Raw genomic sequence first — 21,905 nt, forward strand, 5'->3', positions numbered from 1 at the left:
CTGGAGCCTGTGCTCCGCAACGGGAGAGGCCACAACAGTGAGAGGCCCGCGTACCGAAAAAAAAAAAAAAAGAATTCACCTGCCAATGCAGGGGACATGGGTTCGATCCCTGGTCAGTGAAGATCCCACATGCCGCGGAGCAACTAAGCTCATGCGCCACAACTACTGAGCCCGCATGCCACACTACTGAAGTCCACGTGTGCTCTGCAACAAGAGAAGTCACTGTAATGAGAAGCCTGTGCACCACAACGAAGAGTAGCTCCTGCTCGCCACAACTAGAGAAAGCCTGTGTGCAACAATGAAGACCTAACGCAGCCAAAAATAAATAAATAAAGACTCCGGGCTTCCACTGCAGGGGGCATAGGTTTGATCCCTGGTTGGGGAACTAGGATCCTGCATCCCATGCAGTGTGGCAAAAAAAAAAAAAAAAAAAAAGCAAGTTCCTTAAAAGTTTCTTCACATTGAGTTACTTTCCTTGTTGGCAAATTTGCAACAGGCATAAGGTCTTATTTGACCTCTAGTAAGCCTAGGTACAGCAGAAATAGTATACTTCACATTGTAAAGACACATCTGTATTAATCAAACCAACAAGCTTAAGCAGCTTCAATACCAGATATAGATTCAGTATTGAGTATTTCCCAGTTTCATTCTGAAATTCATTCTGGCCAGTTTCTTTTATATTTCTGAGTATTTATATGAGCGCTTAATTTCCTTTAAGCCACTTTAAAAATATATTTATTTATTTATATTTTTTGGCTGCGTTGGGTCTTAGTTGCGGCGCGTGGAATCTTTCGTTGTGGTGCACGGGCTCTTTGCTGCAGCGCCTGGGCACATTGCTAGTTGTGGCATGCAGGTTTTCTCTTCTCTACTTGTGGCATGTGGGCTCAGTAGTTGTGGCGCACAGGATTAGTTGCCCCGTGGCATGTGGGATCTTACTTCCCGGACCAGGGATCAGGGATCAAACCTTGTCCCCTGCATTGGAAGGCGGATTCTTTACCACTGGACCACCAAGGAAGCCCCCTTAAAGCCATTTAAATAGAGCTCTTTTACAGATTAATTTTGGTAAGATGCATACAAACATGCAAACAGAGACCTCGTAGTTGCCATTCCAAAGTTTTAGCCATGAATCAGGTACAAGGACGTAAAATCCATCAGTTGCAAAAGAGGTAGAATTCAAATCGGGTTTCTGGTAGATGGAACAAGTCAAGGTCACCTGTCTAGATGGATCCCTTTTAACTAATATTTATGAAAGGCACTTAGACTTCTATTTGTCCTTGACTGTCAAGCTCCAAATTACCTACCCCCTTTCCTGAAATTTGCATTTTAAAAAGGCAGAGATAAGGGTTCCTGGAGAAGATCAGGTAGAACATTTGCATCTCAGAGGCATGAAGAGAAAGGCATGTTCCTCCTAGGATGATTTTGTTCCCTTAAGGCCAGAAAAAAATTTTTCCCTCAACACTTACACGCCTCTTAAGATAAGTAGGGGAGGTTTGGGGAGTGGTAAAAGGACTTGTAGGTTTCGGATTATTTGGAGCCACACCTCTGGTCCTGTAAAGACTAGACATGTAAATTAAGGACAGCTTTTTGTGTTTTCTCTCAAAGAATTTGGTGGCCACCTCAATGACACCTAGGTTGGAATGTTTCACTTTCCCTCATTTACCTTAGGGGAGAAGGCCCTCCCCCCCCCCAAATTCCTATCAGCTATGGTCAGTTTAGTCAGATCGGTGACCTCCCATTTTGTTAAATCTATTTGCAAACACTTTTGAGCATCCACCCTGGGTTTAAGAAATTTTCTAATTATGGCCCTCAGTTCGGCCTTTGATCTGAAGAGGCTGGCCTACGGCCTCACGTGGTCCCATTTCTGAAGGTAGCCTGACTATTTTTAGTCCATTCCACTTACCCCATGGTTACCCTCTACTCGAATGCTACAGAGTGGAGGCATTTGTGGCATTATGTGGCTGTCTGGATTTGTCCACTCAAAGGCAAAGAGGTATTGGGAGTGTGGGTGCAGGGGGATGCTAGAGAAAGCATCCTTTAGGTCTAGCACTGCGAACCAGTTTGCAGTCTCTGGGACTTGGGTCAATATGGTGTATGGATTAAGGACTATTGGGTGAGGGTGAACTGGAACCACTGCCTCATTAACTGCCCTCAGGGCTTGAACAAACCTGTATTCTCCACTCTGTTTCTGATGGGCAGAATGGGGATATTACACAGAGATCAGCAGGGTCGTAACAGCCCATATTTTAAGAACTTGGTTATTAAAAGTTGGATACCTGTTGAGCCTTGGGCCTCAAGGGACCCTGTCTCTTCCACGGGTAATCAGCATTGGGTTTTAACGAGATATGAACTGGGGGCACATTAGTAGCTTTGCCAGGACCTCAGTGTCCCAGACAGTGAGGTTCACTTGAGATACAATATGGGGTGGAATGGAGACCTCCTCTGGCTTGAGACTGAGGCAGGTTCGCACGGCTGGGTGCCTTCTCTGTGAGGGTCTCCAAGTTTGGAGTACTGTCTGGAACTTAGTGAGCAAGTCCCTTCACAGCAGGGGATGGGGCACTCAGACATGAGCAGAAACGGATGTGCAAGGGTAAAATTTCCTAGCAAGCAGCTGGCGGGGGGCGGGGGGGGGGCGTGTACTGAATCACTTGGTTTGGGCCATCCATCAACCCCCGTTATCATACAGGATTGTACAAGGGTCCAGGGAAATCGGTCAGCACAGAGTGGGCAGCCCCCGTATCTAACAAGAAAATAACTCTCGTACTGGCCACGTCAAGGGCTGCCTGAAGCTCCTCTGGAGACGTGACCAGGAGTCCTTTGGGAGCCATGGAGGGTCCCAGGCCCCATCAGTCTTTGGTCCTGTCAGCCATCGTTGGTGTGGGAACCCTGAGTCGCCTTTGGGACTGAGGGCAGTCCCACTTCCAGTGGTCCTTGTGTTTACATTTTGGACAGGGTACTGCTGGCTGTCTTCCTCATGGGTGACATTCGTCTTCCTGGCTGCACTTCAAACAGATCTCTTCTTGGCAGGGCCATGGCTCTGGTCCAGACTTCCTGGATCCTGTCCTTGCCATGGACTTTCTCAAGGGAGGGTAACCCTGAGGTGGTGCAGGGGCTAGGGCTGCAGCCAATAACTGTGCCTTTGTTGTTGTCCCTGATATTCCAAAATGTAAGAAGAGAGTGTGCTGCCAGAGACTCTAGTGGGTGGAGCTCCTCAAGGGAGTGTCACAGAGATAAATCCTGATGGCAGTGTAGGAGATAGTGTAATTGGCTTGATCCATGATGGCTCCCAGCTCCAGGGTAGCGGATCACGGATCACGGCAGAAGAGATGTTTAATTAAGCAGGGGAAACTGGGCTTGTGGCTGTCAGGCCATGAGAAAGGGTCTGTTTGGCAAAGACAACAGTGAGGTCCCTGTGGGCACCTGAAATCTTTCTGAGAAAAAGAGAAACAAATAGAGCTGAAGGGTAGGGCTGGAGCTGTAGTGATAAAATACAAGGCAAAAGCTCCCCTCAGGATATGTCTTTGTGCTGTTGAGGAGGGGCACCTCTTCACAGAAGTAAAACAGAGGTAACGCCCCATCTGCTGGCAGAGCTGGCAGGGAGGCTCCAGGACCTGTAGACAGTCTAAGAAATCAGGAGGGGATAAGAGAAATCTGGGACAGGAGGGAAGGTGTACAGCCAGGACACTTCCCAGGCCAGAGATTCGTAGGACCATTGAGAAAGGAGCTCCACCACTACCTCTGCTCAGGGGTTGATAAAGTCTGAGACCGCCATGTGTGACCAGGGGTGCAGTGCAGCCGTGCGCCCTGAGCGGCAGCCAGGGAGGGCCGAGCCACAATCTAGCCGGAGGCTCCTGTAGTGCCCCATTTGGGCCCCCTGATGCAGTTCTGGCATTCTGGAACCAGGCTGAGACTAAGAACGAGTAAGGAGGCGGAATCGGGCTTGAGGAGCCGCGGACGGGAAACTCACCCAATCAAGTTGCCGATGGCTTGCCACGGTCTTAATTTGGAAGTCCAAGTGGTGGTCCCTGTGGATCATCTTGGGTCCAAAGAGACAGAGTGATAGGGAGAATGAGGGAGATTGAGGGGAGAAAAGCCCTGGGCCCGGCAGGCTCCTTCAGGGCCAGAGAGCTGGTCTCTGCCCAATCTCGCAGGCAGCGTCAGCCGCCACCTAAGGGCTACTTGAACTTTCAGGGCTCGGGACAAGTCCAGGCCACCCTCCGCAGAGGGGAGCCATAGCTCAGTAGGCGGATCAACACTATGCCCTTCGATGTCCCTTTCGTGGCCGCCACAAAAGGTGCTGCAGGAGAATGGGGGAGTGAGAGAATAGTCACGTCTCAGGTCTCGCGCGAGTTCCTGGGACAGGACAGACCCGCAAGTGAGGGTCCTTGGCTTCACACAGGAGAGAATTTAAGGGCGAGCCATAGTAAAGTAGAAGTGAGTTTGTTTAGAGAGATATGCACACATTCCTCAGGCAGAATGCAGTCCCTTTCAGAAGGTGAGAGCAGCGCAGGGGTGTGGAGTTTTAGTTTCTCTGGGCTGCGTAATTTCATAGGCTAACAAGTGCGAGGATCATCCCAATTATTTTGGATAAGGGGCAGGGATTTCCAGGAATTGGGCCACGGCCCACTTTTTGTTCTTTTTTGGTCAGCCTTCGAACTGTCTTGGTGCCTGTGGTGTGTCATTCAGATGCTAATGCATTACCGTGAGCATATAATGAAGCTCAAGGTCTACTGGAAGTTGAATCTTCTACTATCATTAGGGGTGAGGGTTCAAGGGTGTGTGATCAGCTCGTGACCATTCTTCTGATTGGTTGGTGGTGAGGTAACAGGGTAGTGTTTTGGGAATCTCAATTATCAATTTTTTGGCTCTCACCGGTCTGGGGTCTACGTGCTGGTGGGCAGCATGCAGCTAACTTCTTCCACCTGGTGGGGGTTTTAGTTTCTGCAAAACAGCTCAAGGATACGGTTCAGGATGTTATCTGTAGCCCTTGAGGAGGAACTAAAGGTTCTTAATTTGTTTATGGGTAAACTATTATTATTTTATCTTGCTTGACTGCTTTCCTTTGTTTCTGCATTTTCTCACTTCTCTGATTAAATTTGCTTTTTGGAACTTGGCTAAAGCCTTTCTACAAACAAGAAGCAGGGGACACGGGGGTGGGGGTGGGGTGTCTGTCCCCTGGAAGGTCCTGCAGGGTCCTGCTTTGTGTCAAAGAAGAGAAAGCACTTACAAGTTTTCTAAAGTAAATGCTCAAAGAAAATGGAGGGGAGGGAAATCTCTTATTTAAACTGAGGAAATTAAGCCTTTTATTTTAAATTTGTATTTATCTTTACAATCTACTTCCTGCTTGATGCTCTAAATTCCAAAAATCCATGGGGGAAGTGGGGGGGAGTGGAGGGCAGGGGAACTAGGGGAAGGAAGGGAGTCACTAGGCAAAAAAGCATTTGACAAAATCATTCTCACTACAGTTGATCCTCGAGGAGGATGAGTTGAACTGTGCGGGTCGACTGGTATGAGAGGTTTTTTTTTTTTCTATATAAATACTAACTACAGTACTACACGATCCATCGTTGGTTGAATCTTTGGATGTGGAACCACGGACACAGAGGGCTGATCTTGAAGTTGTAAGTGGATTTTTGACTTTGCAGGCATTGGGGCCCCCAATCCCCAAGTTGTTCAAGGAGTAACTTTATATGCATTGCAGTGCATGACTCCTGGAAATAACAGTGCTTCCTCTCTGAATTGTTATGGATCCCTACTCTCTCATTGTCTTTCCCTGGACTTTTCCGAATCAGCTTTGAATCCATTCACTGTGACATCAGTGACATTTGTTGCAACATTTTGGAAATTGCTTGACATTGTAAGAGGTAAAGTGTTGTAGGTGCGTTGAGAACTGAAAGATCAGGAGCTACTAAAGAAAAAAATATTCAATGACACAGTAAGGCAGATTTTATTCAAGGGGGCGGGGATATTTCAGTAGGTGTAGGGACCACTGCCACGGAATCTTGCAGTTGGGGATAGAGATTGGGCTCAACTCTGAACACAGCAGGAGCAGTGGAAATTTATAGCCAAGGAACATGGTGAGGTTGGTGGATGGAAAATTACTAAGAGGAAACATCGGGGGGGCGGGGGGGTCAGGGTTTCTGACATCACATCAAGTTTCTGATGTGATGTCAGAAACTTGATGTTTCTGGCTAAACTGACCAGGCCTGGGTGATCAGACATCACCAAGGATCGTAGAGGATGAGGATCCAATCAGATATGGAGAATGGGGTGGGGGGTGGGCGGGTGGGGGGTAGGGTTCTGTCTAAACTGACTTAGCAGGATTCTTGCTTAATTAAATCCGACAACACAGAGACAAACAGGAAAGTCCAAAAGTCAGGCTTCTGTCAGGGAGAGAACTTTTGTCAGCTCTTTCCCTATATCGTGCAGCCCCTCGGTTTTTTAATTCTTAACAATGGTTTATATTATTGAGCCCTTACTGCGTGTCAGGCACAATGTCAAGTGTTTTAGATATGTCTATGAGTCCTCCCAACAGCCCTGCCAGGCAGATATAATTATCTCCAATTCAAAGATGAGAAGTATGAAACTCAATAAGTGAAGTGACTGGTCTAGGATTCTGTATGTGCAGAATAATAGTGTCGGAGTTGGAACCCACGTTTGTCCTATTTAAATGACCACTGTGCTAACCTGTAAGTAGGACAATGCAAAAGTTAAGTATAGCAACAGAATCCACCTCTAATCCTCCGTCTTCTCGGAAATCCCTGGCCCCTGGCCCGCAGCCCGGGCGGATGACACCTTGTCCCCTGGCCCAGGTGAGCAGGGGCACCTCGCCACCGTGCTGGGCGGGGCCCAGCCCGCTGCAGCCAATAGCGCGGGCGCCTCCGGGGGCGGGGCTCGCCCGGTTTCGCGCTCTGACTGGACGCCTCTGGGGCGGGGCTCGCCGGGATGCGCGCTCTGATTGGGCGCTCCTGGGGCGGGGCCGGGCCGGGGCGTTGCGCGCCAGGTTCTGGTGCCTGCCTAACGCGCGGATCACGTGGCGGGGGGCGCGGGATTGCGGGTCCGGACTCCGGTGTAGCCGGCCGCACCGAGTGGCGCGGTGTCCCAGGCTGCACTTAACCGTGGCTCCGAGAAGCGGGGTCGGGTGAGTGCGGAGCGCCTTGCTGGTGCCTGGGGTGAGGGACCCGGCGGCAGTGCGCGCGCGCGGCCCCGGGTCGAGACCCGTGCCGGGGCGGGGGGGAGCGGTGGCCTCGGCCGCAGCTGCGAAGGCTCGCTGCCCGTGCTGGCGGCCGCGTTGCTCGTGGAGCACTTTAGGTTTCAGTGCAGCGCGTCACCTCGCCACAGTATCCTCACGGCGGGGCTGCAGCCGAGTGCTGTTCTGTAGCCCATTTCGCAGGCGGGGAAGGGGAGGCTCGGAGAGGGCGGCGAGCCTGGGAGCCGCCCTGCAGCCTGCACAGCGGCATAGCCCGCGCGGTGCCGCTGCACGTGCGGTCGCCCTGCGGGGCGGGCCTGCGCCTGTCTTCCCCATCCCGGCCTAGGAGACAAGCGCTGCCCTGTGGGGTTCTTGGCCCGGGGCCCTGCACGTCGAGGTCCAGGAAGTTAAGCGACCCTTGGTCAGCTTAGGCTGGCACAAACATGCGCTTCAGTCGGGCAGAGTTGGCGGACTGGAAACACCAGTTCAGGTTCTTATGGACTCATAATTTTTTTACTTGAAGGAACATGCAGTGGACGTGGGCGATTGTGCTTTTATTTAGTGCAGTGTCACGGAAGAGAGTTGATTCTGACTCTCACTATTATAAGCCACTTAGCTTCTGAGTCTGTTTCCTCCTTTATAAAGTAGGGAACACGGACAGATGGTAGTTCCCTCAGGAGACTCCTGGCTGGTACCACTTGTGTGACAAAGGCCCAGGGAAGATCTGGGGGCATGGAGAGGCTGGTAACCTTGGCAAGTAAATTCACGTACTTGGACTGTTTATCCCTGGGGTTGAGGTGAGGATCATGCCAGAGGTGAGTGACATTTCTCCAGTGGAAGCACCAACAGTGTAACATAGTAACCGCTGCAGTGAGATGTGTTTTCCTGGGGTGCTCAGCTGGGGTTACTGAGTGGTAGTAACATGGCTCTAAGATCCCCAGGTGTCTTTCATAACAATAGTAGCTGCTGATTTTTGAGTAGTTACTCTGCCTGCCCCTGTCTGAGTGCTCTGTGTCTGGTACCTCATTTAACTCCCAATTAACTCAGAACTGTCGTCCCTGAGTCATATATGAGGGGACTGACAAACAGGTGTCAGCACCTGGGGCTGCACATTAGGAAGTGGGGGTGGGGCTTGAACCCCACAGGCTGCCTCTGCAGTGAGTTCAGCACAGCTCCCCTGGGTGTGGGGTGTGGGGGTGTGGTCTTCAACGTTGGGAAGTGGAGAATGGGAGGGGTCCAGCCCGTGAGATGTCCACCTGCTCTTCCATAAGGAACCTGGATCTTCTCCAATTGGGTTTCTCTAGTTGTTAGTTTCAGACAGTTATTTCTCAGACAGGTGCACTGGGAAATAACTTGTCAGCTATGTACTGTCAAGGTGAGAATCTGTTCTCCCATCCCAGCTCTGGCCTTTGGGCCCTCAGATCTCATCTCCTGTGTCTCTGTTTTGTTCCTGATTTCTGCCCCTCAACAAGTGAAACCTCTTCCCATCGTAGGGCCTTTGCTCTTGGTGATGGCCCTTCCCCCCATCTCATAAGCTTGGCTCCTTTCCGCCGTTCAGATCTTAGCTCAGGCACCTGCCATGGCCGGTCTGCAGAAGCCCGCCACCCGTTTATTGCCCTCATAACAGTCATCACCCCCTGAAGTTATCCCGCGTATTTCTTGTTTACTTTTTTAGAGCCTGCTTTTCATAAAAGCAGGGCCTCTGTCTTGCTGACCCTAGTATTCTTAGCGCCTAGCTCAGTGCCTGGGATATAGGAGTCACTCAATAAATATTTGTTGAAGGAATGAATGAATCCATTGTAGGCTAATAATAGTGAAGTAAAGCTCCTAAATACCAAAAGCTTATTTTGAATTAAACATAGAATTACTATATGATCCAGCAATTTCACTTCTGGGCCTATACCCAAAAGGATTGAAATCAGGGACTTGATATTTGTACACCCGTGTTCATAGCAGTGTTACTCACGATAGCCAAGAGGTGGGAGCAGCCCAGGTATCAGCAATGGATGGATGGATAAACAAAACATAGTCTATCCATACAATGGACTATTACCCAGCCTTTAAAAGGAAGGAAATTCTGACACATGCTCCAACATGCGTGAACTTTGATGACATTATGCTATGTGAAATAAGCCAAACACAAAGGAGAAATATTCTGTGATTTCATTTACATGACATACCTGAAATAGTCAAATTCATAGAGATAGAAACTAGAATAGTTTTTTTTGTGTGGTTTTTTTTTTGCGGTACACGGGCCTCTCACCGTTGTGGCCTCTCCCGTTGCGGAGCACAGGCTCCAGACGCACAGGCTCAGCGGCCATGGCTCACTGGACCAGCCGCTCCGCGGCATGTGGGATCTTCCCGGACCGGGGCACGAACCCGCGTCCCCTGCATCGGCAGGTGGACTCTCAACCACTGCGCCGCCAGGGAAGCCCTAGAATAGTTTTTAACCCCAGGCTGGAGGAGAAGGGAACAGAGTATGTTTAGTGGGGACAGAGTTTCAGTTTGGGAAGATGGAAGCGTCCTGGAGACGATGGTGGGGATGGCTGCACGACAGTGTGAGTGTATTTAATGCCACTGAACTGTGCACTTATATCACAGTTCAAAAAAGATGAGAGAAGTTCAAGGTGTACTGTTTTCCAGCCAACCTCCAGACTCGAAGAATAGATGTAAGTATGTCTTCCCTAAATATAGTATCAGTTAAAAATGATCTTCCCTCTGATCTAAAAAAGCACAGTCTCAGGATCTTTGTCTCACTTGTTTGCCAGCTATCTGGGTGTCCCTCAGCCCTGACAGGCTGGCACATGAACTAACCGTCACATTCAGGATCTTTGCTTTTCTTACTGTAGTTTAGAATGCCCCAGGATATAATAGATTATATCTGTAATAGATATTATTGATTTAATTGAAACAAGTCAAAAAACCTTGAAGTTATTGTTTGAATAAAGAATTCAGGCTTCTTCGTGGTTTAAAAAAAAAAAGCTTAATTAGAACTCAAGTTGGGTGTGGACTGAGCACTCCATTTGGGGGATGACTTGACCTGAGTGGGAACAGGATACACGGTGGAAAACTCCCCCACGGGGTTTCAGTGAGAGCAGGGGGGCACTGCCCGCCTAGGAGGGGGCGCCGGCCACACAGAGAGCCCTCCCCAAGGTCGAGAAGGAACTGGGACTCCGAGTTTGCAACTTGGGTAAGAGAAGGGATTGCAGAGAGGGCAGAGGGCCACAGGTGGTGACACTGAGTGAGACGAGCGAGACCACAGCTGGAGAGCAGAGAGCAGTTTCTTCCTGAGCAGAGCTGGTCTGAGTGCCTCTCAGGGACGGTTGTAGATCTGACTGTCCTGGGGGGAGGGCGGGGAGAGGGGGCTCCAAACGGACTTCAGTTACTTGGTGGTTGAGAAATACCTGCTCTGTGTTGCTTGCCACCTTTGAATCCTCTTTAACCTTGAGTAGTCGGTATTTACAAGAAGCTTTTCTCTGAGATTCTAGGACCAGAGGGCCTGTTTTGTCTCTTGTGCTTTTTCTGTGGGTTTGCCACCTGCTGAGGGCACGTGGGAATCCGGGCTTGAGTTAGGAGGAGCCGTGGGCAGGACGCCCAGAGCACCCACGTCTCTCCACTTCTGGCACAATGTGGATGAGGCCCTGGCACGGTGGCCTGTGCTGCCTCTGCTGCTGAAGCATTCGTGGCATTTAAGTCCCAGCACTCACTGTTGGGTTTGTGGGAGTGGCCGTATTTCTAATCACGCTGTGCTCGTGGTAAAATAACGGCTGCTTCAAAAGTCCCAGTTAGGCATTTCCTGGTTAAAGTTTACTGATGGTGTCTTTTCAGTAGCTCTCCCGAGATGGAGGAGGACCCCTGTGACTGGGGAACTATTAGCCTATTTATTTACTGGGTATATTTGTCTAGCAAATTATACTGTCCGTACTTGTGTAGGAAAAACTGTGCTCTTTCTGCTGTGTCTCCCCTTTACTCTCCCCACTACCAGTCACAGCACTTCTGACACCAGACAGTTCCTTACCCAGCACTCCTGCCACACCAGCTGGTGTCTTAAAATTGAACTCAGTTCTGACACTAACCAGAGTTAGCACAGACCACACAGGTCAAGTGTTCCGTCCCAGCAGACAGCCTCCCCCGGCCCACTTCAGGTGCCGTTGCGAGTACTGGGTCCCCAGGTGACCCACAGCTTCTGTCGGGCTTGCCTACAAATCCGAGGCTCTCAGGGCCCCCCTGGACTGGAGCGTTTGCTAGAGCAGCTCACAGAACTCAGAGAGACACTTACGTTCGCCGGTTTATTAAAGGATGTGATAAAAGACACAGATGAGCAGCCAGATGGAGAGAGAGAGGCACGGGGCAGGGCTGGGGAGGGTCTTCGTGGAGTTGGGGTGCATCACCCACTCGGTGTGGAATGTTCACCCACCTGGTTCGCTCCCCGAACCCTGTGCTACTGGGATGTTATGGGGGCTTCTTCCTGGAGGCCTGATGGATCATTAACCCCATTTCCAGCCCCCTCCCCTCTCTGGAGGAGTTGGGGCCGTCCGTGCGGGTGCTGCAAATTCCAAGCTTCCCTGGTCTTTCTGGTGGCCAGTGCCCATCCAGGAGCCCGCCTGGAGTCACCTCATCAGGACAAAAGATACTCCCATCACCCAGGGAATCGCGGGGGGGTTAGGAGCAGAGACCTATATATATATTATATATATTATATATATTATGTATACACACCCAGTGCTCCGTCTGGTGTCCTCTCCTCCAACAGCCACTGTCCAGACTGAGCCCGCCCCAGCTCTAGTCCTTGTGGCTCAGTTATCCACCTGCATTTAGTGCGCTTGCTCTGTTTCCTGCTCGCCTCCCCCGGTAAGCGCCACGAAGGTTCGGCCCGTTTGGTTCCCACTGTGTTCCCAATGCCAATGCCATGGCTGCTGCAGGCCTCCATCAAGTAATTGTTGGGGGAAAGAATTTGAAATGAAAACTTAACTAATTCATGGAGAGCACTGAAAAGCTGCCAACTACTGATTAAAGGAGGGCAGTTCCTGTAAATATTTAAGCTCTCACTTGAGCAGAAATACCACTGAGCTCACATGCTCGTTCTTTGTGGGAACGTATGTTAAGACACACGCCTGTCCAGCTGGCTGTACTGCAGTGATGCCGAATCCAGGCGTGTGCCTCTGACCGTGGTCCTTACGGGAGGCCTGGGTTCCAGCCAGCGCGCGCTTTACCTGCAGCCCCGGCGGCGGGACTCTGGGTGTGTGGAGTGTGAGCTGGGGTTTGAGTCTGTCCTCCGTGGCCAGCGGGCTCTGCAGCCCTTGGCTAAGATACTTTCCTGAGTCTCATTTTCAGTACTTGAAAAATGGAAGGAATAATAAGCCAGCAATTCACTTGCTCACTTGGCAAATATTACTCCTGTATGGCTGTGCCTGGTACTGTGGGAGATTTTTTAAAAAGTAACCCTCAGTCCTTGCCTTCAAGGAAGGTGGCTTAGAGCTAAGCCACAACTAGGATAAGTTCAGCTGTGAAGAGGGGATGTCTGGCTCCGTGAGGCTGGTTTGGCCTCGAGGCAAGGAGGGTGGGTCTCCTGATGAACCAGCAGGGAGCCCTCGTGGTGGTTCTGCAGCAGAGTCCTCGAGGTCTCCAGGTGGTTCTGGGGGCAAGGCTAACACGTGTGTCAGTACTTTGGCGACTCAGGAACTGACAGGTGGTACTGAGCTGTGACTGAGGGTTTTTTAATTATTTATTTTTGGCTGCATTGGGTCTTCGTTGCTGCGTACAAGCTTTCTCTAGTTGCGGCGAGCAGGGGCTACTCTTTGTTGCCGTGCACGGGCTTCTCATTGCAGTGGCTTCTCGTTGCGGAGCACGGGCTCTAGGCGCGCAGGCTTCAGTAGTTGTGGCGCGCGGGCTCAGTACTTGTGGTGCACGGGCTTAGTTGCTCCGCGGCATGTGGGATCTTCCCGGACCAGGGCTCGAACCCGTGTTCCCTGCATTGGCAGGTGGATTCTTAACCACTGCGCCACCGGGGAAGCCCCAAGCTGTGACTGAGTTTAATGTTGGAAGTTTTCCCATTTTTAGGCGACTCTGAACCAGCACGATGGCGACTCCCGTCAACGGAGCCCCCGCGGATGCCAACTTGTGGTCCTCGCATGAAAAGATGCTGGCGCAGCCCCTGAAAGATAGCGACGTGGAGGTGAGGCTGCGGGTCCTATCGGGTGTTCTGACGTTGGAGGCCCTTGTTCAGACCTCTAGTTCTCACTAGAAATAAACCGTGCTCGGGACAGCCTTGTGGTTCAGGTAAGAGGGCGGATTTATAGGCAGTGGCTGCAAAGTGGCTATAAGTCCTTTGAGGGTAAATTTAGATATTTGAGTTTTTGTGAAGTGCAGAGCACTGTGCTGGCTGCTCCCGAGGAAAGGGGGACCGGTCGGTCATTGAGATTTGACCTTACATTTTTCCTTACATTCAGAGGAGTATTTCTTATTTATTTATTTATTTGTTTTTTGCGGTACGCGGGCCTCTCACTGTCGTGGCCTCTCCCGTTGCGGAGCACAGGCTCCGGACGCGCAGGCTCAGCGGCCATGGCTCACGGGCCCAGCCGCTCCGCGGCATGTGGGATCTTCCCGGACCGGGTCACGAACCCGTGTCCCCTGCATCAGCAGGCGGACTCCCAACCACTGCGCCACCAGGGAAGCCCCAGAGGAGTATTTCTAGAAGCATCTTTTATTTACGTATTTTTATAACAGCTTTATGCGTGAGAGGAGTGAATGCACTTACCATACAAGTCACCCATTTAAAGTACACAATTCAGTGGTTTTTAGAGTACTCACGATCACTTTTAGAACATTTTAATCCCTCCAAAAAGAAACCTCAAACCCATTAGCAGTCACCCCATCCACCCCCCAAATTCCCAGCCCGAGGCAACCACTGGTCTATTTTCTGTCTCTCTGGATTTATCTAAACATCTTTTATTTTAAGGAAGGGGAGCAAGGTTCAGGAGGGGAAAACTTGGTGAACTGTAGGGATGAAAAGAAGAAGATGGTATAGAATTTAAAATTCTGTGGGATATGTGTTTTAAGGATCATCTTCTCTTCCATCGTTTTGTTTTCCTTAATTCATTTTCTGTTAATTCCTTCCCAGGTGCTAAAAGCTTTGAGGAAGATTTCCTCTGTTCCTTAGGTGCTGTGGGAATCACCTTAGTCCGGTTATGCTCGGCTTCTGAGGGCAAAGTATGAGTGTGTAATAGCGTCTCTTCTCTTTATTGGGTTATAGCTTTGATCAGAGCGAAACGTTCAACTGAAACGTCCCAGTGTTCAGCGCCTGTTTTCTTCTCGTCAGGTTTACAACATCATTAAGAAGGAGAGTAACCGGCAGAGGGTCGGCCTGGAGCTGATCGCCTCTGAGAACTTTGCCAGCCGGGCTGTTCTGGAGGCCCTGGGTTCTTGCCTAAACAACAAGTACTCCGAGGGGTACCCGGGCCAAAGGTACGTGAGTGTCATCCAGGCCTGCCTCCGAGGCAGTGAATCAGGATGGAGTCTAAAACTGGGGAAATTTCAGAAGACAGCCAGGTTCTCAACAGCGGGGCCTTCTGTTTCCTCTCTTACAATTCCCAGAGGGTGGCAGCACCGATGCTGTCAGGGCAGGATAGTCAGGGTCCATTGGACCGTCCCCCTGGGGCCTTTCTGGAATACCAGCCAGGCCCGAAGGAGCAGCTGCCGGCCGTAGCTGAACCTCCCGAGGAATGTCAGTGCTTAGTGGAAGGTTGTGTGGGGAATCGCCTCTGTAGCAGGAAGGGGACCCCGAAGTGAAAATAACCTCTCATCCTAGAAAGCGTTTCAGCATTTTAAGTGCTGGGTTTACCTACCGAGTGATTTCCGTCAACTCCTTCACCCTGAGAACCACAAGAAGTCGTATTCATTTCTGGTTTTCATTACAGTCACGGTGAGGCAAAGATGGTGATTCCAGAATTAACACGAGGTTTTTGCAAATTTGTACACTTGTGTCCCAAAGGACACGGAAAAGGGAGGGTCACCTTGGAGTGGAGATGCCATGCTACACTGATTAGAGGGTCAGCACTTGTGGCCCCCGATGCCCAACCCCCTGGGAGGGGAAGGGTGGGGCAGCCAGAGGGCAGCGGTTGTGGATCACACACCTCCCTTACCTTGTCCCACGCATCTCCTTCATTAAGCTGTTCCCAAGGTGAGTCCTTCATGATAGACCAGTGATCATAAGTAAAGCACTTTCCTGAGTCCCGAGTTGTTCCAGTGAATTATTGAACCTGAGGGGGTTGTGAGCACCCCAGAATTTGTAGCCACCTTGGGCAGCAGTGCGGGTGGCCTGGTGACCGGGGACTTTCTCCTGACGTCTGAAGTTGGGGGTAGACTTGTGGGCCTGAGCCCTCAGCCCGTGGGTCCGTGCTGACTCTGGGTGGTCAGTGTCGGAACCGAGTGGAATCACTGGACACCTAGTTGGTGTCCGAGAATTGGCCGTTGATGTTGGAAAACCACACACACTCCAAACCCCAGGCTGCCCCGGGGGTTCTGGCATTTCCAGCTGACCTTGTAGAAAATGCTTCGGTGCCTCTGCAGAGAGGTGTGGTACAGAAGCCTTGCTGCTTCCTGCTGGGGCTGAGGGCGCCGTGGCCACAGCAGTACCCCCCACCCCAGCCTTGTTCCCATGGCGACATGAGTGAGGGGCATCCTCTCTCTGGAGGGTCAAGTCGACCATGGCTTGGATCCCAAGCCAAAACCGAATCCCTAGCCCAGAACAGAATGGGGTGTGCGGGCAGATGGGAGTGTGTGTGTGTGGGGGGGATGGAGGGGAAAGTGGGGGTGGGGCGGGACAGCAGCCGGGGCCGCGTTGCCGCTCCCTGAGCACTCGCTGACTTTCTTCACCCCCAAGCCTCATTTTCTCGCATTTTAGCAGCGCGAAGCATGGTCACACACCCTCATTTTTAGGTATCCACAGCCCGACCACAAAGTAAGCATGCTCACCCCTTTTCAGATAAGGAATTGGGGAATACGTGAAGGAGGCTGCTCCAGTCTGATGGGCCCTGTTGCCACGTGGCTCCTGCCACAGCTCCCGGCTGCCTCTGTGGGAGACTTGCAGTGACTCAGATCCCGTCCTGTCTTTGCTCCCCTGGAAAGTGGTGCAGCCTGACATCCTGCCCGTCCACAGCTCTGTCCCTGGCGTGGGCTGCTCTCCCGCAAGCTGTGGGAGACCAGGCCCTTTGGGTCACAGAGCAGGGAGTATGAGGCAGAAGGGACCCTCCAGATCAGTCCGGGAAGCCCCTTTCAGCTGTAAGACTAGTTCTGTGGTTTTCAGTTCCTTCCCTGAACCAAATAAGACTGTCGTTAAAAACTCAAATAGGTGTGTAGATAATTAACTCATTTATTCATGGTAAAATATTCTTTTAAGAGGTGATTATTAACCATTTTCATGTTTTGTTAGTAACGTCAGTTAACCTTTTGGAACATTATTAGTGTTCAGAGTTAATATTTGAAAACAATATTGATCTAGCATTAACGGCTGCCTGATACAAGTGGAAAAACAAAGTTCTGGTTTTTATTTTCTATCACAGTTTTATTGAGATGTAATATGCGTGCCGTTCAGTCCCCCCAGGTAAAGTGTTCAATTCTGTGGACCCCAAGAGTATGGTAGAAGGGTATCGGGGCTTTGTCCCATTCCTGACACAGCTCCCAAATCCCTTGAGCAGCTTTTGTTACTCACGATGAGCCCTTCCCACCGAACCTAGTGTGTGTTAAGGGGGTGACACTTGGTGGCCCCTCGAGCGCTTTGGGATGGGGGCTGGTGGCCTGACTGGAGAGCTGGAGACCCAGTCAGTCGTGGCAGCCGATCTCACCGGTCAGGCCTCATAGTAACCTGAGCAGCGAGGCTTGGGGACCGTCCTGCCTGGCGGACACATCAAGGTGCTGGGAGGGTGGCGCCTGGGGAGGGGGCGTGGAAGCTCCAAGCCCCTTCCCCATACCCTGCCCATGCATCTCTTCATTTGTCCTGAGTTGCATCCTTTATTTTTAAAGTTTATTTTATTTATTTATTTTTGACTGCGTTGGGTATTCGTTGCTGTGCGCGGGCTTTCTCTAGTTCCGGCGAGCGGGGGCTACTCTTTGCTGTGGTGCACGGGCTTCTCATTGTGGTGGCTTCTCTTGTTGAGGAGCATGGGTTCTAGGTGCACGGGCTTCAGTAGTTGTGGCTCACGGGCTCAGTAGTTGTGGCTCGTGGGCTCTAGAGCACAGGCTCAGTAGTTGTGGCGCACGGGCTTAGTTGCTCCGCGGCATGTGGGATCTTCCCGGACCAGGGCTTGAACCCGTGTCCCCTGCATTGGCAGGTGGATTCTTAACCACTGTGCCACCAGGGAAGCCCAAGTTGTGTCCTTTATAATTAACTGGGAACAGTAAGTAAAGTGCCTCCCTGAGTTCTGTGAGTCCTTCTAGCAATTGCTGGACCTAAGGGGGTGTTACAGGAACCCCAGGCTCATCACACGGAATGGGGGGGCCCGAACCTTGCAGGTCCTGTAGGTCTGGGGCTAACTCGGGGCAGCTAGGTCAGAACTGAACTGTAGGGCAACAGGGTTGTCAGAGCTGGTCGGTGTGAGGAAAAAACCCACACGTTTGGTGTCTGAAGTGTTCTGAGTACAGACCTCACATTCCCCCTCTTTAGTGGGGTAAAATACGCATACCGTAAAAGTTACCATTTTTAAGTGAAAACTTCAGTGACGTTAAGTACACTCTTGATATGGTGACCATCCATCTCCAGAACTTTTTCATCTTGTGGAACAAAGCTCTGTACCCATGAAACAGTAACTCTGGCCAACAGGCACACGCCAAGACGTTCAGCATCACTAACCATCGGGGAAATGCCAATCAAAACCACGGTGAGATACCACCTCACACCCCCTAGGAGGGCTACTATCAAAAAAGTAAAATGACAGTTGTTGGCGAGGATGTGGAGAAACTGGAAGCCTCGTGCTCTGTTGGTGGGAATGTGAAATGGTGCCGCCACTATGGAAAACAGTATGGAGGTTCCTAAAAAAAACTAAAAATACAACTATCATATGATCCAGCAATCCCACTCCTGGGTGTTTAGCCAATAGGGTTGAAAGCAGGACTTCAAATAGATATTTGTACACCCATGTTCATTGCAGAATTATTCACAAGAACCGAAAGGTGGAAGCAACCCAAGTGTCCACTGTTGGATGAGTGGATACACAAACTGTGGTCCATCCATACACTGGAATGTCCTTCAGCCTCAAAAAAGAAGGACATCCGGACACTTGTTCCAACATGGATAAACCTTGAGGACATTATGCTCAATGAAATAAACCAGTCACAAAAAGACAAATACTGTATGATTCCACGTAGATGAAGTTCCTGGAATTGTCAGAACAAAGTAGAACTGTGGTTTCCAGGGGTAGGAAGTGGGTGGGGAGCTGTTGTTCAGTGGATACAGAGTTTCAGTTTTGCAAGATGAAAATGTTCTGGAGATCTGTTACACAACAATGTGAACGTACTTATCGATGTAACACTACTGAACTGAATGCTTAAAAATGGTTAATAAGATGGCAAATTTTATGTTATGTGGTTTTCACTATACTCAAAAAACGTATATACATTTAGTTTAAAATTTTTAAAGCTGTTTGTGACCACAAGGCCTAAGTGTTAAAAATTTCTTCTGGGCTTCCCTGGTGGCGCAGTGGTTGGGAGTCCGCCTGCCAATGCAGGGGACGCGGGTTCGTGCCCCGGTCCGGGAAGATCCCACGTGTCGCGGAGTGGCTGGGCCCGTGAGCCATGGCCGCTGAGCCTGCGCGTCCGGAGCCTGTGCTCCGCAACGGGAAAGGCCAAAACGGGGAAAGGCCCGCGAACCAAAAAAAAAAAAAAAAAAAAAAAAAGAAAAATTTCTTCTGGATTGAGCTATTACAAGTATTAGTATACAAATAATAAAAAATACAAATGCATGATAAATTTTGATATGGAATTACTCAACCAAAAGTAAAATTTTATTAGAATGCAACCACTGTTCCCCACCCCGCCCCTGTGAATTGACTCCTGTGGGCACCTTACACAGGTGATCACACAGCCGTGACAGTGTCCCTAAGGTCTGTCCGCCCCTCCTCACAGATGGCCAGACACAGTCCCCTGGGCGCTGGTGGAAGCTGTCGCGTGGGTTCAGGGTACGTGTTCTCACCCTTGCTCCTCCGTCCTCAGTGCAGAGGTGGGCTGCGTGGGCCCACGTCCCCTGCCTTCCCTGCAGGTACTACGGCGGGACGGAATTCATCGATGAGCTGGAGGTCCTCTGTCAGAAGCGAGCGCTGCAGGTCTATGGCCTGGACCCCCAGGGCTGGGGAGTCAATGTCCAACCCTACTCAGGTAATCACCACGTCCAGACAGGCCTGGGCAGACCCCTTCCTGCCAGCCTCCCGGGGATCCCGCTGGGCTTGGGGTCTTCCCCTGTCGCCCTCGGCTGCTAGCTACACGAGCGCCTCCTGGGCAGCCCCTGTCTTTGAATGTCCCCACCAGGGGCACCTGGGGCCAGAGGAGTGCATCGCGGCCAGGCCTGTTCTGGCCACCCTGGTCGACGGCCTTGTGGGCAGGAGTAATCGCGCCTCCCTGGTCTGCCCGCTCCAGGCTCCCCCGCAAACTTCGCGGTGTACACAGCCCTGGTGGAGCCCCACGGCCGCATCATGGGCCTGGACCTGCCCGACGGGGGCCACCTGACCCATGGGTTCATGACCAACAAGAAGAAGATCTCTGCTACGTCCATCTTTTTTGAATCTATGGCCTACAAGGTACAAGTGCGTCTCTCCGCAGCTCCACAGCCTGTTCTCAAAGCCTCCAATGCTGGGCGTGCCCATGGGAATACAGAGCTTCATTCCCAGGCACCTCAGGGAGTACCCCTGTCACTGTCCTTTCCCTGCCCTGGGGACCCTCGGGCGCTCAGGGCTCGCAGGGGATGGAGCACTAGGGGCTGAGCTGAGGCGCGGGGAGACGGGTGGGGAGGCGACTGACCACGGCTTTCAGCCGCAGTCGGGGTGCTGGCTGGTCCAGAACCGGGGGGGCGGTGACAGCCAGACCCCCCAGGGTTGGCCCCAGCACACAGCCCTCCACGCCGGCCGAGTCCCTGCAGGTGGGGGGCTAGAGCCGGGGCTGTGCGGCCACCCACGCCTGGCATGGTGAGAGTAGCCTGTGTCTACACCCCCGCCCCTGCCGGACCTGACTTCAGCCAGCTGCACCCAGTACCCGCCTGTGCCCGGCATGGGACCAGCCCTCGTCATCATAAACAGTGTGGTCAAAACCCGCATGTAAGGTTGGTGGGCTCGCGGAGGCGTGGCGGCTGATCAACAGGGACGACCAGAGTGGGGTGGAAAGCAGGTAACCTGCATCGTGGCTTGTGGTGCACAGGGTGCTGCTTCCTTGTGTCTGGACCCGCCTCCGGTGTTTCTTGTCGAATGGCCATTCCTGGTCATTTCCACGTGCCCCGCCACCCACCGAGCCACGGCAGCCGCGCAGCATTACGCTCGCTGAGCTAACTTTGCTCTTTGAAAAATCCAGCCAGCGGGTTCCCTCCTCTGCCCGCCGGGCTGCCTCCCTGCCAGGCCCCTCCCCAGCCCCTGCCCTCTCTGCGGGACCGTCACCTCCCAGCAGTCGCCCCACACGGACAGACAGGAACCGCAGCAGGAATCTCTCCTCTCCACTTCCTGTTGCTGCCCTGTGACGAACGCCTGTGAATCCTTCCAGGAGCTGTTGTATTGTTGAATTTTCAAGATACAAAAAACCTTTTTAAAAAATCCCACAAATTTAAAAAGCAAAATGTGGAGGGAGAGAGTAGCAACAGATTGTGTTTTTTTGGTAATCAGTCTCTTTTAAAACTTTTTTAGAATTATGTCCAATTTTTTACTGTGGGTCAGCTGTTGATTTTTTATTAAGACAACAGTTTCTTCACCCAGTTCAGGTGACTGAGGAGGAACCGGTTCACGCCCTTGAAACAAAGCCCCAGACCAAGCCCCAGAGCATCCTTCCGTCGGTCCCAGCGACGTCTCACACAAGCTCTGTAACTGTGCTAAGCTGCAGGCACCTTTTTCATTTGCAAAGGGCGCCCACCCAACCTGAATCCTCCCTCTGCGGGGGCAGGGGCTTCCAACCACCTCCTCCCCAGGGGCTCCCAGGCCCCTGAAGTCTCCCTACAGCGACCCCTCTGTGGTTATACCCACTCCCCAGCACAAGTGCTTTAACACAACTTTAATAAACTGAAATTACTAAGAAATGAGTTCCCCCCGACCCCCCGAAAAAAAAGGTGTTGTGTTTTACATGCTGCACATGGATGCGTGGTCTGTTGGGAAGGGATTTCTGTGTATGGGGTGAGGTCGGTGCCCCGGTGACAGGTGGGCACCCACCTGGCCTAGTGCCGCGACCGGAAGGCCTCCTTCCTGCAGGGCACCCCCGTCCTCACCATGCGGGTAGCCTTCCAGCACAAGGGATTCTGCTTCTGGGCTCAGTTCTGTCTGTCAGATCGTCCTGCAAGCACACGCTGCCTTAATTACTCTTTTTAGGTGTTTTTAAGTTTTTCTCAATAGTGCTTTGTGCAGAGGTCTTGTTCATCTTTTGTTAAATATTTTACAGTTTTTCAAAACTAATGTAATGATATTATTAAAATTTTGTTTTCTATTTTTTCCTACACACACACACACACACACACACACACACACACACACACACACACACA

General features: G+C 51.4%; 1 protein-coding gene across 8 annotated transcripts in view; it reads left to right on the forward strand.

The window, feature by feature from the left end:
• The window catches only part of SHMT1 (serine hydroxymethyltransferase 1), a 60,182-nt gene that overhangs the window by 31,347 nt on the left and 6,930 nt on the right, over nucleotides 1–21,905 (forward strand). For 4 of the 8 annotated variants that reach the window (XM_027131221.1, XM_027131226.1, XM_027131224.1 and 1 more), the window contains 4 exons: nucleotides 13,247–13,361; nucleotides 14,505–14,650; nucleotides 19,437–19,552; nucleotides 19,811–19,971. In XM_027131221.1, the coding sequence (XP_026987022.1) occupies nucleotides 13,266–13,361; nucleotides 14,505–14,650; nucleotides 19,437–19,552; nucleotides 19,811–19,971 (519 nt within the window). In that variant the 5' untranslated portion in view covers nucleotides 13,247–13,265. Of the gene's footprint in view, nucleotides 1–7,006; nucleotides 7,139–7,284; nucleotides 8,002–13,246; nucleotides 13,362–14,504; nucleotides 14,651–19,436; nucleotides 19,553–19,810; nucleotides 19,972–21,905 lie in introns of those variants that run through there. The other 4 variants (XM_027131220.1, XM_027131228.1, XM_027131229.1 and 1 more) reach the window with 2 other exon arrangements.

This window comes from Aethalodelphis obliquidens, unplaced genomic scaffold (genome assembly GCF_003676395.1).
Source record: "Aethalodelphis obliquidens isolate GAN/ISIS:26980383/991018 unplaced genomic scaffold, ASM367639v1 scaffold38, whole genome shotgun sequence".
Lineage (NCBI taxonomy): Eukaryota > Metazoa > Chordata > Mammalia > Artiodactyla > Delphinidae > Aethalodelphis > Aethalodelphis obliquidens.